The sequence below is a fragment of the Lithobates pipiens genome, unplaced genomic scaffold (assembly GCF_037356315.1).
Source record: "Lithobates pipiens isolate NorthernLeopardFrog02 unplaced genomic scaffold, aLitPip1_a1.2 Scaffold_30, whole genome shotgun sequence".
NCBI classification, from domain to species: domain Eukaryota; kingdom Metazoa; phylum Chordata; class Amphibia; order Anura; family Ranidae; genus Lithobates; species Lithobates pipiens.
The window spans coordinates 93401255-93422339 of NW_027507791.1; the positions used below are offsets into that span (position 1 = coordinate 93401255).

The 21085-nt window shown below is 41.4% G+C and overlaps 1 protein-coding gene across 2 annotated transcripts in view; it reads left to right on the forward strand.

Annotated features, from left to right (window-relative positions):
• LOC143943086 (deubiquitinase DESI2-like) overlaps positions 1-19929 on the forward strand; it is a 200175-nt gene extending 180246 nt beyond the window's left edge. Inside the window, exons 4-5 of one of the 2 annotated variants that reach the window (XM_077464623.1) lie at positions 2713-2854; positions 12893-19929. In XM_077464623.1, coding sequence (XP_077320749.1) covers positions 2713-2854; positions 12893-13078 — 328 coding nt within the window. In that variant the 3' untranslated portion in view covers positions 13079-19929. Of the gene's footprint in view, positions 1-2712; positions 2855-12817 lie in introns of both variants that reach the window. The other variant, XM_077464622.1, reaches the window with a different exon arrangement.
• The last annotated feature ends 1156 nt before the right edge of the window (positions 19930-21085 follow it).

Here is a 21085-nt window from a genome sequence, read left to right on the forward strand (position 1 = left end):
AAATGTTATATCTGGTTCCTGCAATATGGTTGAAAATCATTGAAAAAAATGGCATGGGTAGCCCTCCCTGCCCATTACCAGCCCCTTTGGGTCTTGTACGCATATTAAGGGGAACCCCGTACCCATGTTAAAAAAAGGAAATGCGTGTGGCCCCCCAGGCCCTATATACTTAGAACAGCAGTATACAGGCAGTGCAAACAAGACAGGGACTATTTAGATTTGTTGTGTTAAGTTGAATCTGTTTGTAATTTTCAACTGGTACATTTTTAAAGTGTAGCTCAATCTCCTACAACTGACTGCAAGCTCTATTTAAAACGAGCAAGATAGTTAGCTATATAGGTGGATATAGCGGTGTATACTGCGTTCAGAGCACACAGACAGCATGCATAATCTCCTAACACTGACTGAAAGCTCTATTTAAAACGAGCAAGATAGTTAGCTATATAGGTGGATATAGCGGTGTATACTGCGTTCACAGCACGCAGACAGCACGCATAATCTCCTAACACTGACTGAAAGCTCTATTTAAAAGGAGCAAGACAGTTAGCTATATAGGTGGATATAGCGGTGTATACTGCGTTCAGAGCACGCAGACAGCACGCATAATCTCCTAACACTGACTGAAAGCTCTATTTAAAACGAGCAAGATAGTTAGCTATATAGGTGGATATAGCGGTGTATACTGCGTTCACAGCACGCAGACAGCACGCATAATCTCCTAACACTGACTGAAAGCTCTATTTAAAAGGAGCAAGATAGTTAGCTATATAGGTGGATATAGCGGTGTATACTGCGTTCAGAGCACGCAGACATCACACACAATCTCCTAACACTGACTGAAAGCTCTATTTAAAACGAGCAAGATAGTTAGCTATATAGGTGGATATAGCAGTGTATACTGCGTTCAGAGCACGCAGACAGCACGCATAATCTCCTAACACTGACTGAAAGCTCTATTATAAAAGATAGATATATCGCTAGCTATATAGGTGAATATAGCGGTGTATACTGCGGTCAGGGCACGTAGACAACAACCACTACAGAAGAGCAAGAACGAAAAATCGGCCGATAACGATCGGTGTATACTGTGTTGAAGGTACACAGAACACCCACTAACTGCTACGGACGCCAACACACTACACAAGGCCACCGCGCTGGCGGCCTTATATAGTGTGGGGCATGTACTACACAGCCTGAGCTATGATTGGCCACAGGCATCCTGCCTGTGGCCAATCATGGCTCTCCTCGCTGCCGGCGCTGTGATTGGCCAAGCATGTGGGGTCACAGTGCATGCTTGGCCAATCATGAGCCAGCAATGCACTGCGCCATCGCAGTGCATTGTGGGCCGTGAGCGCCACACGAATTTGGCGTGAACGGCCCATAACATTTGGAATTCGCCGAACGGGCGAACAGCCGATGTTCGAGTCGAACGTATGTTCGACTCGAACACGAAGCTCATCCCTAGTTATAACCCCTGGAATGTTTGTTTTGCTGTCTGTGTCTCTGTTTACAATATTTCACCTTACTTTGTCCCAATGACTATTGGCTTTTGAAAATGTTGGGTTTTTGTGGAAACAAGCATTGGTGATAAAGCATCAGTTGGAGACACCTTTTTCCCATAATAACTCTTAGCCCCTGTACACACGGTCGGAAATTCCTACCTAAAAGATCCGATCAGACCATGTTGTTGGATAATCCGACCGTGTGTGGGCTACATCTGACTTTTTCCGTCAGAGTGTCCGACCAACAAAGTTTGAGAGCTGGATATAAAGAGTATTCCGATCGGACAAAGTGCCACGCATGCTCAGATCAAATTCCTACATCAAAGCTATTGGCTACTAGCCTGAACGTAGTCCCATCGTAACGAAATTACGTCATCACGTTCTGAACGATCGGATTTTCCGACAACTTTGTCCGACCGTGTGTATGCAACAAGATCCGTCAGATTTGGTTGTCGGAATCTCAAATTACGAGACCAAAGCTATTGGCTACTAGCCGCAACGTAGTCCCGTCGCAATGAACGAACGTCATCAGGTCCAGAACGATCGGATTTTCCAGCAACTTTGTCCGACCGTGTGTATGCAACACCAGTTTTGGACAAAATCCGTCGGAAAAAATCAGACGGATTTTGTTGTCAGAATGTTAGACCATGTGTACAAGGGCTTATAGGAGTGAATTTCCCTTCCTAGGAGTAGATTTCCTCTCACTTCCTGTTGTCTCCCCCCGTTTGTAAGTAGGAATCGTTTGTAAGTTGGGTGTTTGTAACTAGGGGTTCGCCAGTATGTGTCTTACTTCCACTGCTGTCCATGCAACCTGTTATGTACTAACAGGTGTCACTTTTCAAAGTAAGCAAATCATGAGTTTTTTCAATTTGCCTAAATATATAATTGCAGACCTGTCCAGTCCGCAGAGCATCATACAATTTATTAATCACAGTTGTCAAGTTTTCTGAATTGCAGGATTCTCAGGTGGAAATATTTAGACAACATTAAAGTTGTAATTTGCAAATCCTTCTGATGAAATAATATGCTGAAAATTCACTGCTACACTTTAAGAAATATTCAATGTCTAAACTTTATAACAATAATTTCCCTAGAACCTTTCATTAGACCCTTCTATCTAATCTAGCTGACATATGTGTGCTGCAGAGTTCTGGTTTTAATGGTGGTCACACGGTCTCCTTGTCATTTCTGTCATTTGTGTCTTCTACAGGGAAGCCATTGCCCTTGGTACAACAGACTTCACAGAGGAAGACATTGATAACATCATGGAGGAGCTAGGGAAGGAGTATAAGGGCAACGCCTACCATTTAATGCACAAAAACTGCAATCACTTCTCTGCAGCTCTGGCTGAGGTCTGTGACACCGTGATCCCACCTGCCTGGTACCACGCTAATTTGCATTCATGCCCCTTATTTGCTGTTACACAGCAGCCACGTCCCTGTTTGCTCTCTCATTTGAATAAATCTGGAGGAGTATGATTACATTATAGCATCTCAAATATAAAAAGACAGCTGCTGATGTAAAAAAAAAAGATAGAAGGGAAAGACTTGAACACAGCAAGCGCCAATTTTCAGAATATTCACATTGACTTCTTGCTGATGTTGGTCATGAAATGATTACCCACTTCATAAAGCACATGTTTATTTGCTATATTTCTAAACCAACTGTAAATGGAAATATCTAAATAAGGTTTGTTTGGTTTTCATTTATAGCAAACTAAAGAACCACTATTGCAAAAAATTGTATTCCAGTAACTGCATGTGATTAATATTGGTAATAGTAGCATTTAGTATATCAAATGTTTTCTTGCATCCTATGCAGTTATATATATTATCCACAATTATATATACTCTATACAACATATAGATCAAGCTGTTGAAGGTAAGTGACAGTAAGGTGCTAATTTACTAGAACTGGAGAGTGCAAAATCTGGTGCAGCTACAGTGCCTTGAAAAAGTATTCATACCCCCGAAATTTTGTCATGTTGCAACCAAAAACGTAAATGTATTTTATTGGGATTTTATGTGACACAAAGTGGCACATAATTGTGAAGTGGAAGCAAAAGGATTATTGGTTTCCAATTTTTTTTGCAAATAAATATCTGAGGGTGGTGTGCATTTGTATTCAACCCCCCTGAGTCAATACTTTGTAGAACCGTCTTTCGCTACAATTACATCTGCAAGTCTTTTTGGGGATGTCTCTACCAGCTTTGCACATCTAGAGAGAAATATTTGCCCATTCTTCTTTGCAAAATAGCTCAAACTCTGTCAGATTGGGTGGAGAGCATCTGTAAACAGCAATTTTCAAGTCTTGCCTCAGATTCTCAATTGGATTTAGGTCTGGACTTTGACTGGTCCATTCTAACACATGACTATTTATTTGATCTAAACCATTCCATTGTAGCTCTGGCTGTATGTTTAGGGTCGTTGTCCTGCTACAAGGTGACCCTCCGCCCCAGTCTCAGGTCTTTAAATGGATGTCTGGTAATAATGCCAATACCAAATCTGGTATGAATACTTTTTCAAGGCACTGTATGCATGGTAGCCAATCAGCTTCTAACTTCAGCTTGTTCAGTCAGGCCGCGTACACACGGGCGGACTGTTCACCCAACTTTGTCCGCTGAACAGTGTTTGGGCGGACAGTCCGCTCGTGTGTGGGCTTTCAGCGGACAGTTTCAGCGGACAGTTTGACGAACAAGGTTTTTCGGAATTTCCGAAAAACTGTCCGCTGAAACCTTGTTTCAGCGAACAGTCCGCTCGTGTGTAGGCTTGTTCGTCAAACTAAGTTCCGCGCATGCTCAGAAAGGATTTACACGCCGAAAGTTATAATGCAGTGTATAGGACGTCGTATTTTTCGTCCCGTCGTACGTGCCGTTCACGTCATCGCGCACGGTTTCAGCAAACTGTTCGTCCGTCGTGTGTGGCCATGTCCGTCCATGCTAATTTTGAGCGGACTGTTTGCCGAAACTGTTTGATGGACAAAGTTGGGCGAACAGTCCCCACGTGTGTACGCGGCCTTAGACTTTGAAAAAAAAACTTGAAATGGAAACCTGGATTGCTTTTTTGAAGAGCTGCATCAGATTTTACACTTCATTTCCAGTATTATTAAATGAACCCCATAGAGACCATTGATCAAACTATAATAATAATAAAAAAAACACGGAAGGAGTTGCATATTTTGTTAGAGTGAAGATGGATCATTGGAGTCAGCACCCTAAGGGTATGTTTTGACTATGTACCAATGGAAGGAGTGCCAGAACAAATGATGAGGTTCCAAATTAATTCATCAGTTTACACTAAAGAATATCCAGTATGTTTTCTGGGCCAAAAGAAACTTCCCATTCATCATGGGTTTAGTCAATGTGAAAGAGCCCCCGAAACACGTGAAATGTTTTTGAGTGTAAACCAATAAATTCATTTGAAATCTTTAATCGTTTGGTCTGGCGCGCCTTCCTTTTATTTCTGGTAACCTGCCGGGTCCCTCAGGAGGGTAGCCCTGTCTTCTGAGCAGCCTAACCTAACCTAATCCCAGCGCTTCTTGGATGCTTTTTTGGGAAAAACTATCATACTGTCAGGAGAGCATTGTAAGCACCCCTGGCAGGAATTACTATTGTATATACTATCATAACATGAATTAATTGCATACAATTTCAGGAAAATATATCTTTATTGATACACTATATTAGCTAAAGTATTGGGTTGCCTGACTTTACACGCACATGAACTCTATTGGCATCCCAGTCTTTGTTCGTAGGGTTCAATGTTGAGTTGGCCCACCCTTTTCAACTATAACAGCTTCAACTCTTCTGGGAAGGCTGTCCACAAGGTTTAGGAGTGTGTCTATGGGAATGTGTGACCATTCTTCCAGAAGTGCATTTGTGAGGTCAGGCACTGATATTGGATGAGAAGGCCTGGCTCGCAGTCTCCGCTCTAATTCATCCCAAAGGTGTTCTATCAGTTTGAGGTCAGGACTTTTCAGGGGTTTGGAGCCTGACCCCTTAGTTCCAGTGAAGGGAACCCTTTAGACGTCAGCATATTAAGTCATTTTGGACAATTTCATGCTCTCAACTTTGGGGGAACAGTTTTGGGGATGCCTCCTTCCTGTTCCAACATGACTGCGCACCAATACACAAAGCAAGGTCCATAAAGTCATGTCCTGGTCTCAACCCAATAGAACACCTTTGGGCTGAATTCGAGCGGAGACTGCGAGCCAGGCATCCAGGCCTTCCTTTCCAACATCAGTGCCTGACCTCAGAAGTGGAAGAATGGTCAAACATTTCCATAGTCACACTCCTAAACCTTGTGGGCAGGCTTCCAAGAAGAGTTGAAGCTGTTATAGCTGAAAAGGGTGGGCCAATTCAATATCGAACCCTACAGACTAAAACTAGGATAGTGGTTATACCAGGATCATGGCTGCAGCTACAGTCATGATCCCGGTATCATGTTTTTCTGCAGCTGATTCTCTTTTTGGTAAAAGTAATCCGAGCAGCTAAATAGCCACTGGATTATTTTACAGGCGGTGGAAGGGAGTTCACCCCTCCGCCATTGCCTCTACTTCCAATCGGAACCCGGTAAGAATGCAACTGATGGCATCTGGTTCCCGGGACACAGTGCGAGGAACTGATGTTATTCCTCCCACTGTGTGACGTCAGACACAGGAAGCGACAAGGATTTCAGCACTTCTGGTTTTGGTCTCACGTAAGCAAACTATTACTGGCTGTAAGCATTAGATCAAATTGATCTGATGCTTTTGAGGTTAGAGAAAAGATCTGGAGTCTTATAAACCCCAGATCTCTCCATAAAGAAAACCTATCACAGCCTATGCTATCACAAGGAATGTTGTTCATCCCTTGTGATAGCAATAAAGTTGATAAAAAAAATTAAGATACAGTGTTGATTTTTTTTTTTTTTATAAAATAACTAAAAATATAAAATATAACAAAATGTTTTATTTGTCCTGGTCCCCTCATGCTCACGTGCAAAGGCTAATGCACACATTGTATATGTAAATGGCGATCGCACCACACATGTGAGATATTGCTGTGAACATCAGAACACGAGCACTAATTGTAGTGCCAGACCTCCTGTGTAACTCTAAACTGGTAACCTTTTACAGGCTTTTAAAATGTCTCCTATATTGATTTTTAGGTACTGTCGTTTTGCGCCGTTTCATGTACACACGTAATTTTACAACGTGACATGGTACCTATTTACGCAACGTAACATCGTCTTTTATATTTTACCAAACAATTGTGTATTATATTTTTTTGTGCAATACAGTTGATTAAAATTTATTTTTTTCCTAAAAATTTGCATTTAAAAACCGCTGCACAAATACCGTGTTACATGAAAATATGCAACACTCACCATTTTATTCTCTAGGACTCCTGCTTTAAAAATATATAATGTTTGGGGGTTCTAAGTAGTTTGTAGTTTTCTAGCAAAAAATGCAGATTTTTACATGTAGGAGGGTAATGTCAGAATTGGCCCAGACTGGAAGTGGTTAAGGCCCAACTGAAGCTCAATTTAGAAGTCATTCAATCAATTCAGGACAGCCATAAGAACTGTTGCTCTCTGCTAGTAAGCAGTGGACTCTCTCCAGCAGGCTGACATGTCCAGGAGCTCTGACACTGGCTCTGAAAGCAGCAGTACTCTCAGGGCTGGTGCAAGGATTTTAAACACCCTAGGCGAAACCTAATTTTTCCGCCCCTCCCCCTGGCTCCACCCCTGACTCTGTCCCCTTTGCCATGCCCATGGACACCCCACCTTTTTAATGAAGCGCCCATCAAATGCAGCCCACCAGCACCTATCAAATTCAGACTCACCAGTGCCCATCAAGCAGCCTCACCTGTGCTGATTAATGCAGCCTACCAGCACCCATCAATGCAGCCTACCAGCGCCCATCAACAAATGTTTACTTGCTTCCATTCATTTGGGAGTGGAGACACAGACACAGTCCTCCGCCGCCGCTGGGCCTCTGACACTATACGTGAATGGAGCGATGGCTGCCTGCTGATGCTGAGACTTTCTGGCTTGCTGCAGAGAGAAGAGAGCAGTGTACCCTAGGCAGCTGCCTAGTTTGCCTAGTGGTAGCACCGGCCCCGAGTACTCTCTACAGCCTACTGGCAGAGAACAGGCTAATTTTGTCCTAAATCAGCTTGCTAAATAAACATAAAAGCTTAGCCATTTACAGTCTAGCTGCACCCTGAGTTGATTTATTGAGTTTTAAGGGAAGCTTCAATTGCAAGGCAAGTACAAGGCTGTAGGAGGGCCAAGGCACAAATAAACACATCAATTTGTATTGGCTTCACCTCTTTAATTTCCAGCCATGTAACTGTTAGGGCCACGTCACACTACCAACTTTATAGCAGCTACAAATATCTCAATTGTTTTTTTCTCTGAGTATTTGTAGCAGAATACTGATTTTCTGCTGTAGCTGACTACATGATTATAAGCAGGTGTGCCATGAACATCAGCAGCTACATTGGATAACATAATTAGCTACTCAAACGCTGCACATGTGAATCGCTCATTGAGGCCGGGTTCACACCGCTGCGATGCGGGAACGCCGCGAATCCGCGGCGTTTTCCCGCATCGCACGACTCCCGCCGGCAGTTCACACTGCCCTATGCGAACGGCTGGGAGTGTCAATGATATGTTAATGACACCCCCAGATCCGATCGCATATCGCAGTGCGATCTGCCGACTCGCACAAGAATCGGATCGCATGGTGTGAACGCCCATGCAATCCGATTCTGTTGCGGACGAAAAAAAGGGTCCCGTGCGAGTTTGCTGCGGGACCGCTGCGAGTTCAGCCATACTATCTGTATGGCTGAACTCGCAGCGCTACGGAGATCGGATGTGATTTGCGGTGCGAATCACATCCGGATCTCCCCCCGCAGCAGTGTGAACCCAGCCTGACTGAGCTACAAATCACATGGACCTTTCATTAATTGTGATCAATTTTATCCTAGGAAAATATTGAGAGAAATTATTTGGCTGCTACAAATCACTGTTACACAATTACTTGGGTGAAATGGGTGATATTGTAAAAAAATAAAACTAAAATGTGATGAGAGTTGTCACAGGCTTGTAGAATTCATCAATGGAAATCATTAAGAGGAAGGGGAAGTGAGCACAGCACATGCCAAATCTACAGATTCTCACAGCTCTTCTAGGGGTCCATTAATTCCAGATTCAGTGGGACTATGGTGGACAGCCTTGCCCAGTACAGTCCTACTGCAAGCTGAGTAATCACATACCTGGTTGAAGGCCAAATGGTGAGAGAGCTTCCCTTGCAGCTAAGCTCCAGGCACCCCTAAAAGTGAGAACAAGGGATACTAGGACCAAAAGAAGCACGGCTCCCCTGCTGGAACTGCTAGCAAGGATGTACTGACTGGAGCATTGCTGGATCAGGCATCCAGGTAGTCAGCCAAGGCACTGGAGCAGATGAAGTAGGATTGGTGCATTAACTGGAGGCACATGGTGCGGTAAGAGACAGGTCACAAGTAGAGAAGAAGCCAGAAGCGTATCCTGTTCAAAGCCGAGGTCAGGTACTAGGTGTGGACATTGGGACAAAGAATGGTGAGGAGGGTAAGCCAGAGTCATGCACAGGAGAGTAGAATAAGCAAGTCTGTTAAGCAAGCCAGGGTCAAACCAGGCAGGCAGAATATAGGTCCCAGAGCAAGCCGAGTTTGTAACGGAGAATCCACAGATACAGGGTGCATAGGAACAAGCACAGTGGAGAGCCGAAGATCAACCAGCAATCTCTGGAGGCAGCTAACTCCATTTTAAAGGCCATTTGGCACCAATCCTGGATGAGGGTGGGCAAGGTCATGCCAGTGCGCATCCGTGGTCCATTGCATTCCCAATGCATCCACTATTCGCATTCCTACGCAAACAAATGCGACCATGTAGAATACTGGCAGAAATGCCAGGTCTTTGTTTCAATGCATGTGAGCCATTTTTGTGGATAAAGTCCTGACAATAAGGAAAAATGCCTTGTCTCCTATCAGGCTAGTTTACACCACCCCTTTCTGGCAGTGGTTGCTGAAAAAAATATGGCATGCAGTGCTTTTCTTCAGTGCTGTGTGGTGCAACGTAATCCACCACCTCACATTTCACTGTGGCCACTAGAACCTAATGTTTGCTTAAAAAAGTAAACAGTGTAATGCACCAGGATCAGCACATTGGCACTAACGTCACTGTACCACACACCATTAGCGGTGTTCTAGCTCAGGGGCTCTAGGCAGTCTGCGCCCCCCACCTGTTCAGATAGGCTTAGTTGCTGGATCCACCCACAGTTGTAAAGACATGAAAAAAAATAGAAAAGTCAGATTTTACATGTTGTTCTCTGCTTGCTGTCTCCTCTCACGATGCTACCTGAAAAATTCCTTATTAAACATACTTTGTATTTTTCTAAGGTAAGGCCTGAGGTTCAAGATGAAAAAAAGGGAACCTGGCATCTGTAGTTCAAAGAGTGATACTTTTATTATTTTGAGAGTTACCTGTGTAGCACCCTGGTGTTTAGGCAGGGCTGCTAACCAATTTAGTTTGCCAGGCAGTAATTGTCCTGGCTAATTGTTAGGTGATCTACTGATTTCCCCCTACTTCTGGAATTGCTCCACTTTCTCTTCTGTCACTAGGTGGCATTATAACTGGTGACATTAGATAGACAAGGGCATAGCAAGAACAGATTATGAATGGATGGGGTGTCTCAGCCAATGGGCAAGGGTTTCTTTAAGCCCCTTGGCCTGCTGGGGGCCTATTTATTTGGGTGGAGTCAGGTGACCGGGGTTCTGTGCCACCTGGACAGCTGTCTGGGTGGACGTGTGTTATGTCGCTCTGGGCTGCTAGGCCGGAAGACTGAGGCCTATTCCTGGGGACACCTGGCTGCTAGGCTGCCTGAGGCCTATCCAGGAGCAGGAGAAGCAGCGTAGGGTTGGGGCTGCAGGATTGGAGTCCAACCAAGTTGAGACAGTTCAGTCGGATGAGGAACCAGTTGTGGTCGGAGGTAGAGGGGAAGCTGTCGCCACTAAGGGACCAACCTCCTTGTTACTGGAGACTACTGTGAGAAAGCTGAAGCAAGTCCCAGAGTAGTCTTCTCAACAGCCGGGAGCGGTGAAGAAGTGAGAAAGCATCAGCCAGTGCTGAACCAGGGACCCAGCAGGATAGTGGTTGTGACACTTGAGGAGTATACAGCGGGATAGCTGTGGAATTGCTCAGGGAATCCAGTGACGACAGGCATCTGGAAGTCTAGTGGGAGACTGGGAGCTCAGTGAGTGGAGATCTACAGTGGGATACTGTGAGATAAATAAAAGGAGTAATGTACAACTACTGTTAGTGACTGTTACAATACTAGTTGCCATAGGAGACAGTGGTCCTACCTATACAGAAGTGAAAATGGAGATACTCCTGAGGTGGAACTTTTAGGGCCCTACTAAGAAAAATAAATATAAATAGAAAATGTATACGAAAAAGATATATCATTTTATTACAAAAAAACTGACATATCAAAAAACATATATATAAATGCATGTAATGCCTGTGCACAGTGGACAGTTATGAATACAATTAAAAACCGTCAATGAAATGTGGTAAGATCTCCCTGAACTGACGCGTTTCAGAAATTCTTCATACAGAGAAAATCCCATCTGAGAAATTACAGAATGCAAAAAAAGGGGTTAGTAATAAATATCACCACCATAGCAAGCCTTCAAATTTACCACAGATGTAGTTCACTTATAATTCATTGACACTATGTGAGTATTCGCAAGGTTAAAAATAGGATTTATGCACTGCATGAATCCTATTTTTAACCTTGTGAATACTCACGTAGATTCCACTCGTGTGTACAGGGCATAAGACTAACCTAAAGCAGGCCCTGATCTAGTTTATTTTTTCTTTATTCATTCTTTTTTTCAGACTTCCCCTTAAACGAGGGGAAAAACATACAATGTATCTCATTCTCTCCACAAAAGAAGAAAAGATTGGGGGTGTTCTAAAACTATTGATGACTGTGATAGCTAATTAAAGGCTATCGCAGTGATCATGTGATTGGAAGCTTGTCCTCCAAGCTCTCAATGTGTTTCAGAGTATTATTTTCCTTTTCAGTTAAAGATGAACACTGAAAACAAAAATGTGTAATTAAATATTTTCCTTTAAAGCCACAAGGGTTATAAATCAACTTTGTGTGTCCCAAATGGCTTTGCAAACCCAGAGATAAACTTGTAAAAGTGGCAGTGGCATCTTCACCGTGCTGTACATAGCCTGTAGAGAGGGCAGAGAAGTGGGAGGAACCCAGCAAGTCCACCAACGACAGGTTGCATGCACAAGGACAGAGAGTAGCAGTGACTGGTCTTGATTACAGGAAGCTATTGCATAATGGAAAAGTAAGCTTCTATAGATGAGGATATATTAACTTAACATGCCATGCTGTTAACCCTTTGAGTCAGGTTTGCTGGAGATCTGGGGAAGTGTACTGGCCGAAGCAGGCAGTTTAAAGAAGCTTATGTATATTGAGCGCATACTGATCTCCCTTGCCATAGAGGATCAATAACATCTGGTAAGAGGCTGACAGTTTTTTTGGTGGAGGAGTCACATGGAGAAACACTTACTCTACTATTTGTTGTTGGAAGAATATTGCATGGAAGCTGCATTTATATCGTTTTTCATTACTGCATGTTCACGGTTTTTATTGATTTGTATTGATTGCATATATTATTGTTTACATATGCACTGGCATATTTAAATGATGAACTATGTATAATTTTTTTAAGGGAATTGCACCTAAGTATTTAAAACAGTTTACTGCAGTAATCCGTAAAAAATACACAAAGCACACCAAGATTCAAGAAACAACACAAATGTCTCTTGTATTTAGATTATATTTGCTTATCCTTAAGTTCATATTTAATCTTCTACAGAAAAATACTTCTGTACCAGAACCAAATTATAGGGCCTGCTAAGACATTGGGGTTGATTTACTAAAGGAAAATTGACTATATACTTTTGAACGTGCAATTGCACTCTGGAAGTGCAGTTGCTTCAAGGCTTAATAAATGAGGTAAAGCTTCACTTTACAAAGAACACCCAACAACATGCAAGGAAAAAAAACAGCATTTTTGCTTGCACAAGATTGGATAAGTCAATAGAGCTCTACCGCATTTACTGGGCTCTGGAGCAACTGCACTTGCAAAAGTGCACAGTCTATTTGCCTTTAGTAAATCAACCCAGTTGCACATTATACAAATGTTTGACTCAGTACAATTATGTTTCCTTCATCAATTTTAACACTGTTGTTCTTGTATATTCTAGATGTTGTGTGGAAAAGAAATTCCCCGGTGGGTGAATCGCCTTGCTTATTTTAGCTCCTGTATCCCTTTTCTTCAGAGCTGCCTTCCAAAAGAATGGCTAACACCAGCAGCACTACAGAGTCATATCACCCTTGGTCTTCAAAGAGAGGAGCACGGAGAAACCACAGATGAAGACTCTCCTTCCACATCAGGTGTTGCCGCAACAGCAACATCGACTGCCTCCACTGGGGCTTCACGAACCTGTAGACACACAAGAGTTTAAATGACATTGTGACCTTCACAGACTTATAGTTTTCATTCTCCAAAGGAGAATATAACTTTAATTCCAACTCAAGAAAGAAACAACATTCTTCAATTTTTATTAGTTTATCCCTTTTTTTTCATTTTCTCTTTCATTGTGATTCTTTGGATCATAATTATGCAAAAAAATGTACATTTTCTTTCATTTCTTTGAATGTCCAAGGAATGTAACAAATTTCCGACTGTACAATTTTTATTGGTATCTTTTAACTTTGGTTGGACTGTCTTCATTCCTGGACACCATAATTGATAGAGCTTCATCAAAAAAGGATAAGGCTTAAACAGCATGACCTGTTTGGGCAGAATAAGTATATTGCAAAGATGATTTGTACAACAAGCTTATTTTGACAAAATTTAGGTTTAATTATTGTTGGAGGTATAGAATTGCAATTTTAGTGTTGTTTTTTCCATTTAATATTTAAAGCATAGCTTGAGCCAAAACGTTTATTTTTTTAGATTTGGATAGAGTGGATAAGGTATTTATTGTTCTTGTTGACAATGAGTGAGCAGAATAATAAGTGAGAGGAAATCTAAAAAATGGACACAGACATCAATAAACATATTTTTTTAGTAGAGTGGGGGAGGGCTGAAGCTCCTAACAGATTTTTATAGTTGTCTGTGTTCCCACTGGAGGTTTGCCATACTGGATAACCATGTTGCTACCAGGACGAGAAGGGGAAAAATCACTAACGAGGCCTGATACAGAAAGATAACCCAACAGAGGTTCTTAACCTTCCCTGCTCTATCCAAAGCTAATAAAAACATTTTGGCAGAAGTGTCACTTTAAAGCACCCCTATCATGTTATGTAACTCCCAAAACTTACCATTCATTGTGGAGCGCTCTGCAAAAATCGATTTAAATGTCAGCCCCACAGAGTGGCTAGGTTTATGAAAGTTTAGTTTTCGGGTATTTTTGCTTTAAATGCAACTACGTACATACTTTAAAGAAAGCCAACCTTTTAAATAGTAATATCATGCTATTGAAATATTGCTGAAATAAGTTCCTTCCTTTGCTCTGGAATCCCAGCTCAGTGATTCATCAGAGTGTTCATATGCAGTGACCCACATTGTCAGGTTTACCCCTTGGATTTTGTATATAAAAGGAGACTTTATGTTGCAGTAGTTAAAGTGAGAGTACCCATCCCATCTAGGCCACACAATAGGAATGGCTGTGGGTAAGGAGGACACATAATCTTTAGAGGGTCTGATGGTAAGTAAGCAGCAAGTGTTTGTCTCTGAAACTCTAATGGAAGTTGCCATTTCACAAAGTACCAGAGTTTCTTGGTTTCTTGCAAGTCTCCATTGTGCCTTACTTACTATCAGACTCACCTTTCCTGTGCCCCATAACTGTTCCGTTCCTTCATGAGAGCTAGTGGTCAAACCATGCGTAAACTCTAAATTGAATGGTGCCAGATCTTTAGAAAAGGATTGAGGTGTCCTCCTCCTCACATGAGGCCCAAGCACTACATCCTGGAGAGAGGTCACATTCTCCCCAATACCCAGGAACACTCTCTATTTGTGAGGGTTTCAGTGGAGTGGCAGGGAGGTGTATATAAGTGGGTTAGGGTTGACTTTCAAGAGATTGTCACTTTGTCCTAAATTAGCAAAGAGACAGAGTTTCTTTAAAGCGGTAGTAAACCCGCATGCGCACAGGAGATTTCTTTGCGGCAGGGTCCGGTGTCTGCCGGACTTCCAGCCGAGAAACCCCTGTGCGTATGCGCCGCTGCAATATTGCCAGGGGAAATATCTCCTAAACCATACAGGTTTAGGAGATATTTTTTTTACCTACAGGTATGCCTTATTATAGGCTTACCTGTAAGTAAAAGTGAAAAATAGAGTATACAACCGCTTTAACATCTTCACAAGGACATGCATTTTCAGTGAACTAGCAATTGGCCTGTGAGTCGAAGAATGGCAACTTAAATTTTAGGTAATAAGAAGGGAGTTTGGGTCTCTAACAGAGTAGAGGGCATCTGTCATTGAGATATCATCGTAGTCTTTATATAAATGGCTTATTCTCCTACTTGGTATATTCTCCCACTTTGGCCATATGACCTCAGGGGCTTCATTCTCTACTTGAGCAAAGAATATTGCCAACCGGGACATGATAACAGAGGAATGAGCTGAGTAACACTGATTTTGACGTGCCACAAAGCAAAGTGAATACTTCACCAAGCATTCAAGTGTACCAAGCCATTCAGTTTAATGCACTATTTCCAGGTGCACTTAGAGCTCAGGAAAATACACCAAGTGCTACGATTTAAAGCTAACATATACTGTCTGTTACGACCTTTTAGATTATACATAAAGACTTAGGTGACATTTCAAAGACAAGTGCGCAAACTGAAACATACAGAGGCTTATGTATCGATGGGTATGTATCAATGTGTTCTTACCAAGAACTGTTTATTTTCCCACACCAAACCAATTTATATTTTTAGGACAGGTCTGATGCTGATTAGTCACTAAAGAGAAATAACAACTGTTCCTAAAACAAACATGTAAATACTCACAGTATATTGGAATAGTAGTTGGATCCTTATGAATGTGAAGTATTCTTGCATAAACAATAAGCCTGGGTTCACACTGCCGCGACTTCCAATCCAACATCCCACATGGCTTCATCACAGCTTGCATACAACTTTTTCAACAGAAGTCGATCTAAGTCGTTTTTTAAGTCACACCAAAAGTAGTGTAGGAACCTTTTTCTAAGTTGAAGCAACTTGAGTCACACCGATTGGAATGGTTCTATTGCAGTTATCGGAGCATGACTTGTCATGCGACTTTGAACTCTCAAGTCACATGACAAGTCGTGGCAGTGTGAACCGTGGGTTAATTGGGACAACATTATAATGTCTGCCTTTTTAGTTCTTAAAGCAACTCTGTTGCTAGATAAACATTAAAAAAATTATAGCATGTATATAAAATACTTAATACTTATCTTCCCCACTGCCTTAGCCACTGATATTCAATCTATTACAAAACACAGTATAAAAAATCTTCTGGATCTGACAGATTTGAGAGTGCCAGATGCCTCATGTTTGCTCTGCACTTTGGTTCCTTCCTGATAATATGCCACTAAAAGACACATATATGCCATAGCATGCGGCAGCTGGAACCACATAGAGAACACAGACACAATTGGAAGTGTGTCAAATGCAGAAATTTTTTTTGTCAGCTTAGCTTTGCACCAAGCAGCAAAGGTAAGTATTAAGCTGAACTCTAAGCACAAACATTTTTACTGAAATAAATTCTTCAATTGCCACAAAACACATAAATGTGCACCAACTGCATTTACAAGCCCAGATACTATTGTGTAAGGGCTTGTTCACACTTGAATACATTTATAACTCTTAACAAATGCTCCTATAGCATTAACACGCTTTAGTATATGCTTTAGGCTGGCGTTAATGCGATTTAGTATAGGTGTAAGACTAAAGTTTTACAAGCATTATTGATGCATTATTGATGCGCTAAAACCACTCCACAAATGCCAATTTTTTGTTTTATTTTTAAAGGTAAGTGACATTACAGGAAATAAACAATTTGAAGTGTGGCTTGTCATGGCTAATGTTTCCTGTGCATACTCCATCAGTAGGGAAAGCAAAAGCATGGATTACTTTACTTTGCTTTATTGCAAGTTTGGCCTCCTGCAGATGATGCTGATGTATGAGCAATTGGCTTAGCAGAGAAAGAGGAGAAGGGCATCCAGGCGGTATATGGTACATCCAATTGTTTCTCAGAGATATTCTAAAGGGCACTTTTATCCTCTGTATCATGATTTACACACCTACCTTCAGAAGTTGATGTCAGCCATCTTTAAGCAGCACAAACAGGAAGTGCATAGAAGGAAGTGACCGCAGGATACTCTATGCTCTCCTCAATTGTGGTACATTCAATTCCTCCTGCATTATTTTTTTAAAACCAGTTTGAACGCGCTGCATCTATGCCACAAACGCCTACCAGTGCGTTTACAGAGCATTACTATAGGGCTAAATGGGAGGAATTGAAAGGCTTCAAACGCCTCCAGACACAAGGCTTCAATTTTGAAGCAAAGCGACCTGATGCTAACTATTCATATTTTGATAATGTGAACAGCACTGTGTGCTGTGCATAGTATAATTTGCATAGGCATTTGAGGAGCAATAAAAACACCCCCAAATGCCTGCTTTCATTGCCAGTGTGATAGTACACATGGGCCGAATGTTGGGTGGCATCGGCCAGCTCAATAGAAACCAGCTGACATTTGGCCTACGTGTACTGCAGCCGGTCAGACAGAAGCGGGATGTTTGTCTGGCTTCTGTCGATGGGGCATGACTGAAAAAGGTCTGAAGATTGGAATCTGATCACTGCTCTCAGCCAATGGCTGAGAGCACTGATCAAAGTGTACTGGCAGGAGGGCTGGCCCCTTATTACAACACAATAACACAGCAAGGGAGATCGCTGTACTAACATCACATGGCTAATACAGTGGCTCCTCTGGAGCTGTCAATTTATTTTTGTTCAGCCCTGCTGGGATGAACAATAAAAACTACTAGTATGTATGGGGCTTTAGCCTAAGAGAATGAGTGGCATCTACACTGTTGAACACAGCCTGTGCAGAGAGCAGAGCTGTAGGTGGAAAACTGCCTGCAGAAAATTACAGGAGGAGCGAATACAAGACCAATCACACAAAAAGAGAGAGAGCTGCAAAGATATTTATTCATTGAAACTTCAACACAGAGGAAAAGTGTAGAATCCGCTTAACAGGAGCAAATTTGTAACTATGTATTCATTTTGATTTTCATACGTTTTTTTTTTAAATACATAATGTTAAAATAATAAATGACCAAGACATCTACTGTATAGGTAAAAAGACAGATTTTTAACTGTTTAAAAAAACAGCCTAGACTGTTCCAATTAGTTATTGAACTTCAGTTTTTTGAAAAGATCTTCAATGATGTCATACCATTTTCTATGATTTACAGATTCTCTTTAGTGCTGACCACACTTAAGCACCAAACAATTTTATAAGGACTGGGAAGAAAATGTTTTCTGTAAAGAGGTGCTGAAAACCTCTAACATCCATTCTTATATGCAGTTAAATCAGTAATTTATTTCTCTATGTTTATTGCTTTTAGACAATTGATTTGTATAAAGTTGAATACATGAAACAGTAACAATAAAAGAGTAGAATAAGAGGAAACAAAGAATTATTTGAGAAATGTGTAGTATCTTTGATGTGCTAGAAGTATTCTGTACCTAATGAAAATGGAGTGAAAAAGGAAACAAAGAAAGAACAACCACATGAGAAAGTGATGTTTTTAGGGCAATCAGAACTGGAGTTTGTATATTGACTTTTGTAGGGTTGTATATAGATTCAGCAAATAGCTGAGCAAGGTGAAAAATTATCTGTCTGACATCTTGGGTTGATGAAGCAGTAATCGATGAAGCACCAGTAGGAAAAACACTTAAAATACCAGAAGACAGGAGATGCTAATGTGTCATCTATCATATTTCTCCAGTAGACTGAGAACTACAAGACTTGGTTGCTGGGGTTCACCATATCTGGTCCTGGTGTTTTTTTTATCATTGTTATAGATGCACTTCCTGTTCCGCTTATGTCACTTCTGGTTCCAGTGACGTAGTTACGGTCCCAGATGTAACACATTCGGCATCCCCCCCCCCCTTGGCACCATTTTGCGCTTATATATCCTATGTAAAGGCTCTATTCCTCACCACGTTGCTTGAAGTCACCATTAGTGCTCACCAAAAGCCACCATTAGTGCTGACACAATGCCTTGCAGACTAAAGCAGTGACACGACTTGCTGTACAAGTACATTTTTTACTTTATTTTTGTTCCTTCCTGTTCCTTTAGCAATTTTTTTTATCATTTTTAGCTTTGGAACATTTCAATCACCTTGGGATTCCACTATTGATTAGTCTATTGAATCCTTCTTTGCATATATTCAAAAACTACAAGTGGATGAATGCCCTCCCTGTCTTGCATGTATCACCTGTGTAATGTACACATGAATATCAATGTTTTACTCTTGCTAGCTATAATTCTTCCTCTATAATCTAGAAGTGGTGAACCTAACCACAAGGTTGAACTATTTATTACTTAATACATATTTGGGTGAAAGTAGGACGTTTTTTTTAACTATGCTGGATGTCATATATACACGTTACTCCCTGGACAAAGTTGCAGGTCATTCCCTATACCATTCATGTACAGTATGTGCTTAGAATTTTTGAGACAATGTGGTGACCACCTTAAAATATACAAAATCCATGCTTTTATGAATCTAGATTTCTAGTGTTTATATTCTGTAAACTTGTTTCAGCCATTGACTGTTGATGGTGTTTGGAAGGTTCCATCGGACTGGATTACTATATGTTTCAAATATTTTTCTTAAGGATACATCCAATTGGGTAGCTGTATGCCTTATGAATATACTCATACCCAGTCTATCATTGACACTCTTAAACCCTTATTGAGATTTTGTACACAAAGGACAAAAGGTCTGATGATTGGTTTCAGGGAGGAAGAGTCATTGCATAATATATATGTTGTTCCTGATGCAGATTGAATCTGGGGTTTTGATTCAGGATATATAATTCCTTGAAATACAGAAATTATTATGGAATTCCTTTATGTCTTTTGATTTTTGTGCCTGATTTTTTTGTTTGTTTCTTTGGATGGGATGCCAGTCTCATATTTGGCTGGGGAATTTTAAGCATTTTTATATTTTTGAGTCTACAAAGGAAATATAAGCGCTCTAAATGTATGTCTTTTGATATCATTCAATAATAAAAAGATCTTTTGCAAATATGATTATGAGTTTAAATTCACCTTTAACTTGTGTGTGTAACCTGTGTGCAAATATAAGCCTTTCCATGTTCAGTCTCATATAAAATATTGAAATTGTAAGGTTCTTGCACACATTAGGAGAGTTTTTTTTAGATGATCAGCACATGGACTTGGGTGTACAGAAATTACTGCCTCCCATCATCTAAAAATTAGTACTGATGTAAAAATTGATTGGTTAAAAAAAAGCTTCCCACTTGCAATGGATCTGAACCTTTGGGTCCCCCCCAAAACATCAAAGGGCTATACTGAGCCCAACACTCTCCCACTCACTTCAGGTGTCGGACACAAGCTGTAGGAGATGGCCTCTGCGTTCAATGCACACCCCAGTAGCTCCTCTTTTTGGCAACCCCCTGTTCCCGCCAGGTATGCAACCTGACAGGTATGGTTGGTGGCTGAATAAGGGAATGTACTGTATAGGTGACTATTTTGATCACAGAGGCATACATCCCTCCTCTCATTTCACGGGAAGTTTGGAGATGCCCCCCGCCGAGAGATTTCACTGGCAACAAATTTATCACTTTCTCCAATCCCTACAGAAGGGCAGCTCTGACGTGGCAGTCCCTACTGTGTTTGAAAACAGGTGCATGCAGGACGCTGCTCTGTGGGGTAGCATCTCGCTATTATAAGAACTGTTCATCAACACGAACAATAGATTATCTTACCAGGTGGCATGGGAAAGGGATCTGTTCATAACCCCCGAGGCGGAAGACTGGTGTAAATGGAGCAAGCGGATTCATAAAGGTATGCTGAATGTAGCCTTGATAGAAGCAGGCTATAAAGTCAACGCCAGGTAGCACTTAGTGCCGGAGCGTTTGTCAAAAAAGTGATTACATTTCAGTAGGGTCTCAACCTCAGGATCTTCCTGCCCTTATTAATTCTTATTCTGATATACAGGGCAATAGTCCTGACAGCTACCTCTCAGGGTTAATAATGTCTTCGTAATGTACTATGTTCATAACTCAAAGTTTATTTTCTTTGTTTATTTCTGTTAATGCCCATATGTTCCTCCGTGGCCTTATTGAAGACCTAACTGGTTTACCAAGATCTTCCCCTGATGACTTTTTACTCACCTCCCCTCATTTCTGTACCAACTCTTGTTGTATGATTCAGAGCAT